Source organism: Trachypithecus francoisi, unplaced genomic scaffold (assembly GCF_009764315.1).
Source record: "Trachypithecus francoisi isolate TF-2019V2 unplaced genomic scaffold, Tfra_2.0 Lachesis_group12, whole genome shotgun sequence".
NCBI classification, from domain to species: Eukaryota; Metazoa; Chordata; class Mammalia; order Primates; family Cercopithecidae; genus Trachypithecus; species Trachypithecus francoisi.
The window spans coordinates 71,061,154-71,067,439 of record NW_022681457.1 but is presented as its reverse complement, the minus strand read 5'-3'; the positions used below and the strand labels follow the sequence as shown (position 1 = coordinate 71,067,439).

At 42.2% G+C, this 6,286-nt stretch overlaps 1 protein-coding gene across 10 annotated transcripts in view; it reads right to left on the bottom strand.

Moving 5' to 3' along the window:
* LRP8 (LDL receptor related protein 8) overlaps window positions 1-6,286 on the bottom strand; it is an 85,519-nt gene that overhangs the window by 6,242 nt on the left and 72,991 nt on the right. For 7 of the 10 annotated variants that reach the window (XM_033226314.1, XM_033226322.1, XM_033226319.1 and 4 more), the window contains 2 exons: window positions 2,125-2,297; window positions 776-952 (listed from right to left, as the gene is read on the bottom strand). In XM_033226314.1, coding sequence (XP_033082205.1) covers window positions 776-952; window positions 2,125-2,297 — 350 coding nt within the window. The remainder of the gene's footprint in view (window positions 1-775; window positions 953-2,124; window positions 2,298-6,286) is intronic. The other 3 variants (XM_033226317.1, XM_033226323.1, XM_033226318.1) reach the window with 1 other exon arrangement.

Here is a 6,286-nt window from a genome sequence, read left to right as displayed (position 1 = left end):
TGGCTTGATAAAGTTATTATGAAGATTAAATGAGATAATGTATGTAAAACACTGAGAACAGTGTCTGACACACAGTAGGTGCTCAATAAATGTTGATTTCCCCATTCTACTATATTTCTCTGCAACTGGCAGAAGCTTATTACTCGGTCCTTAGACTCATCAGGAGTAACTCCCCCTGAGTCATTTCTTTCTCTGGAAATAATGTCATTTTACATGTGCAGAGTGCTTTGTAAGTCACAAAGTGCTCTCACAAGTGCTATCTCACCTGTACTTTATAAACTCAGGAGGCAGGTAGAATGCAGGTTATTATTCTCATTTTACAAATAACAGTGAGCAGAAAGAAGTGACTGAGATCACAGGGCTGTGGAAGGATGGAACTGGGAATTTTCTTACTCCAAGTTCAGTGCTTCTTCCACTGTGCCCCCTCTGGTCTTCAAAAATTGGTCAAGCAAATATTTTTTTTGGACTGGCCGAGGTTAAGGATCCTCAAGGCCGTCTGCTAACCCTCCTCATTTGCTCCATCTCATTTCCCATGTCTCCCCTTCACGAACAATTTGCCTCAGCAGCAATTCTGTCTGCTCTGTCCCAAACTTGATCGCTTTCTTCCACATGCCATTCATTGGTCTGTGACTAACCCATTTTTCTTCTTTGCTCCAACACCCAGCTTACAATTTGCAGCCTTCCCAAACCAGAAAGCCTTCTAGGATTGGCTGCGCCTGCCTTGGTTCATGCCCTCACTCACCAGCCCCTCAGACTTAGAGTGGCACTGCCCTACCTTGGACTTGACGACAGGCAGCTCGGAAAGAGGGTTCTTCGGGAGTTGGTGCAGCTGTGACCTTGGTTCCCCCGGCAAGACAAAAAGCTCCTTGAGGGCAGGGGCTGGGTCTTCCAGTTCTCTGGTCTCCCCAAGACAGGGCTCTGCCCACAGTGGGCGATCAAAGCTGCTGATTGCCTGACAGGGGGATGGCACTGTGGATGACCTCTGAGGTCACACTCAGTCCCCTGACTCTGCTGTATAACAGTGACACCTGTTGTGCCACTTCGTGGTCCTCATTCCCCCAAAAAGCCATGCTGTGTTGTGCCTTTAAGCCTTTGCACATGCCTCTATCTGGAATGCCATTTCCCTCCTTCTCTCCCGGGAAAACTGCTATTAATCTTTCAAGGACATAGTCCATCTGTCACCTTCTCTGTGAGGCATTCCTTGCCTGATTCTCCAGACAGAATTAATAGCTCCCTTGTTGATGTTTCCATAGCATCTATTCAACAAATATTTGTTGGGAGTCAGCCATACTGTGCTAGACATCAGGAAAACAGATTAATCAGACATTTCTGCCCTCAAGGATCTTAGGGTTTAGTGAGGAGACCACTGAGTAAAAGACAAGTGGACTACAGTGTGACAGGGGCTGTGAGGTAGAGAGGCCCAGAGGACTGTGGGAGAACAAAGCAAGCCAAGGATAGCTTTCTAGAAGAGGGGACTCCTGAGCTTCCACCATGGCACTCAGCACACGATTATACCACTGTATGTTAGTATCTCTAACTCCCTACCAACTTCTTGGGAGCAAGCACATTCCTTATTTTTTGAATACTTTTGAATACTTGATATCTAATGTGCTTGGCACATAACTGGCATACAGTATTGAAATGAATACATTTGAATTAAATGGCCACAGTTACCCTTCCAGGCCAAAGGTTCTGAAAATTTACTGAGCAGAAAGAGACATTTGGCTTTTTTACTGCCAGGAAAAGCCTCTAGATACAAGGTGGTCCTGATACCTTTTTATCTTAACCACCTACCCCAGCATTTCTGTGTTCCCCAAGGCCTAGAACACTGCCTGATACATGGTACGTTCTCGATAAATGTTTCAGGAAGGGAGGAAGGAGGAAGGGAAGGAGGGAGGAAAGGAAGGAAAGAAGGAAAGAAAAAAGACAGGGAGGGAGGGAAGGACAGAAGGAAGGAAGGGAGGGAGGGAAGGACGGAAGGAAGGGAGGGAGGGAAGAAAGGATGGGAAGGAAGAAAGGATGGGAAGGAAGAAAGGATGGGAAGGAAGAAAGGATGGGAGGAGAAGAAAGGATGGAAGAGAAGATGGTCAGAAGGTAGGAATTCTCTCAGTGAGAAATACTTACTGCAGGATAGACATGGCCAATCTGAGCAGTCCTCCCTATATGGAGCTCATCTTCATCTTCTTCTTCTGTTGTTTTCCTGTAGACTGGGTTGTCAAAATTCATGCTTTTGGTGTTCTTCCGCTTCCAGTTTCTCCAGATCAGGTATCCACTCATGCACAGCAGGGCTATCACCACTGGAGGAAGGACACAGGACACTGGACCTCCAGCAGGCTCCAGCCCACTGCTCAGACATCAGTGCAAGGCTTGTCACCACTCCACCTTTACTGCCCCTTGCTCCTCACGCTCTGTTTCTGCATGTTCATTTTCTGCTGTTTGAAAGCCCATCTCTCATCCCTTCTTTCCTTTATTAACTATTCATCCTTAAAGATCCTGCTCAAATGTGAAGTCTTCCCCAACTGTGGGCAGAGTCAGTTGCTGTCTCATGTGTGCTCCCAAATCACACACAGTATCTTACTTTATGTATCTGTACTCCCAACTAGATAGCTCTTTCAAGGCAGGGACTGTGTCTTTTTTTCCTTTTTTCTTTTTCTTTTTTTTTTTAACTCTTTACGCCCAGTTCCTAGCACTGAGTAGGTGCCTAGTAACGTGCTGAATGAATGAGTGAATTTTACCGCACCTTTGCCCTAATGCTGCTGCTTCCCTACATTTCTCTAGGAAAACCATTCTCTCCCAAAACTGGGGGATGGAGAGTGGGATGGGGCCAGGTACAGTGTTTATTTCCAAAGGTGAAGCTCCACCTGAAGAAGAACATCTCTAGAAGGAGACACAGAGGGCAACATAAGCTCTGATTTAGAATAAATGAATATGTTAATGATTAAAGGAGGAAGCTCTGTCCAACAGAGCTGGGTAAAAATGGAGCAAGTAGCTTCGTAAGGTGGTTAGCAGTCACTCAGTATCCCAGTGGAGGCTGAATGATCACCTACCTAGGATGGTATAGAAGGGGTTTCCGTTTTAGTAAGATTACAATAATTGATATGCACTAAAGACAGGAACAAGGCAGTTACCACTGGTAATATTTATTGTCCTAGAGATCTAGCTATGCAGTAAGGCCAGAAAAAAATTTAAGAGTATAAATATGGGAAAGGAAGCCAGGTGCAGTGGCTCACGCCTGTAATCCCAACACTTTGGGAGGCTGAGGCAGGCAGATTACTTGAGGCCAGGAGTTCGAGACAGGCCTGGCCAACATGGCGAAAACCCATTTCTACAAAAAATACAAAGTAGCTGGGCATGGTGGCGGGCATCTGTAGTCCCAGCTACTCAGAAGGCGAAGGTGGGAGGATTGCTTGAACCTGGGAGGTCGAGACTGCAGTGAGCCATAGTCGTGCCACTGCACTCCAGCCTGGGCAACAGAGTGAGACCTTGTCTCAAAATAAATAAATAAATAAATAAGAGAAAGGAGGAAACCAAACTCTTATTAACAGCTATTTATATTTTTAGGAACTCTGAAGCTGGTGAAAAACTATCAGAAATAATTTTAGTTAATCAAGAATCAACATAAAAGATCATTAGCCTTCTTTTTTAATCAGCAAGAACCAATTAGAAAATGTAACGAAGGCCAGACATGGTGGCTTACACATGTAATACCAACATTTTGGGAGGCTGAGGCAGGAGGATTGCTTGAACCCACGAGTTCAAGACCAGCCTGGGCAAGATGGTGAGTAAGCCCTGGTCTTTACAAAAAAAAAATTTAAAAAATTAGCCAGGTGTGGTGGTACATGCCTGTAGTCCCAGCTACTCTAGTCCCAGCTACTCGGGATGCTGACATGGGAGAATCCCTTGAGCCCAGGAGTTCAAGGATGCAGTGAACTGTGATTGCACCACTGCACTCCAGCCTGGGCAAGAGTGCAAGATCTTCTTGTCTCTTTAAAAAAAAAAAAGAAAAGAAAAAGAACATGTAATGGAATAAAAATACATTCATAATAGCCCATCAAAAAGCTATAAAGTATAAAATGCCTAGCAAAACCTAAGAAGAAATATGCAAGTCCTATGTGATCTATAAAGTTCTGCTGAAGGACATAAAAGACTGAAATAAATAGATATGCCACATTTCTGGCTGGGAAGCTTTTAATATAATAAAAATGTATATTCTCCTCACATAAACTCATATATCTAAAGCAATCTTGATAACAATTTCACCAAAATTTTTATAGAATTGATAAGATAATTCTGAAGTTCACTTAGAAGAGAAACTGACTAAAAATAACTGAGAAGATGTTGTGAGTATAACATATCATGAAGTTCTGCTAATAGTATGTAGGAATATATAAATCGGTGGAGGAAGATAAACTGCTTAGACACAAATCAAAGTATGTGTGGGATGTAGCTTACAATAAAGATGACAGTGCAAGTCAGGAGAGAAGTATGGATTATTCAGTGATGATTTTGGGGAAACTAGACAGGTATATAGAGAAAAAACAAGTAAATTTCTACCTCATCCCATATTCTAAAATTTAAATTCCAAATAGGTTAATATCTAAATACTAAAAAAAGTTTAAAGTAGAAAAGAAAAACATCAGAAGATATTTTAATAATTTAGAGTGAGGCAGGCCTTCTTAAGCGAAACACAAAACCCAGAAATCTTAACAGATTGACAGATCTGATACTTAAAAGTTTTATATTTATGCATGGCAAAAGATACCATAAACAAACTTTAAAACCAAACGTCAGACTGGAAGAAAATATTGGTAACATGTATTTTAAAGGTTTAATATTCATCGTGTATAAATATTTCTATAAATAAGAAAAAAATAGCCAATAGAAAAATGAGAAGAGACTGTGAGTAGGCGGTTCATAACAATAAAATATAAGTAAAGGGACTGATAAGCTTATGAAAAGATACTCTGCCTCACAGGGACATGTCAGGGAAATAATACTCATCTTTCATTCCTCAGATTAGCAGAAATTAAAAATATTGATTATTTCAGAGTGAGTTATGTCAGCAAAACAGCATACATCTGCCTCTTTCTATAGGGCAAAGGATGGCAAGAAAGGGGTACATTTATCTTTCTCCACTCCAGTCAAAATAATCCTGGAATAATCATCTCACTATCATCTTTCCTGGTGAAGCCTTTCAAGGCCAATTCAAATGCCGTCTTCTCCAGAAGCGCCACTTTTACTCTGGAATTACCTTTCTTTCAACCATCCCTTCATAGGAGTATCATGCCACTGTTACATTGTTCCTCTGTATTTATATCCAAAATGCCCCTATTATAGCACATTATGACATGTATTAACATCTACCTTAAAGGACTTTATTTTTGCCTGATTAAAGACTGAAAGCTCTTAAAGTCTTTATCTTTTTCTTCCCTGGATCCTTGGCACTTGGCACAGTGTCTCACACAGGGGAGAAGTTTTTAAAACATTTGCTGACTAACTCACCATACTGAAGATTCCCAGGATAAAAGGACAAAGTTCTTGTCCTTGAAGTACTCATAGCCAAGTAAGGGAGATAAAGCTCTGAATGGACAATCAGAATGCAAAGATACTGCTAAGAGATGAGACTGCTAAGAGAGGGATGTACAGGATACTGTGTGGACTTCAGGGTGGAAGAGAATGAATCAGCCCCCATGATTCTCTGTGAGGTCTTAACCAAGTGTTATACTCTGGCTGTACTCATCTCCTTCTAGCTCTAAAACCACCCCACCCTGACCCTTCCAGGCCATTTCCTACTCCTGGCTTTACTCATGCTGTCTTCACTGCTTGGACTGCTCTTGATCCTCCTTCACTTGGCTGACCCAGCTCAAATATCACTTCCGTTAGGAAACCTCCTCTGCCCTCTTCCCCTCTCCCTCAGCCCAAGCTAAGTGTATCCTCAGCACTGTCTCTGAAGTCAGTGCATGCAGCTTAACCTTAGGACCCACCAGGTCATAACGAACTTATCTGTGTTATGTGGGTCTCTCCAACAAGACTATAAACTTTTGTAGGACAGAACCATGTCTTACTCATCTTTAACTGCCTTTCCTCCTGTTATCACAGAGTTTGACACATAGTAGCTGCTTAATAAATACTTGTTGAAAACCAAACAGAAAGAAAACAAGACAGTATGACCTATTAAAGGAATGGTAAGCAGCTCTATTCATTAATTCAACAAATCCTTGATTTCCTACCATGTGCCAGACATTGCTAGGAGCTGGGGAGAATGGTGAGCAAGATACCAGCCCTG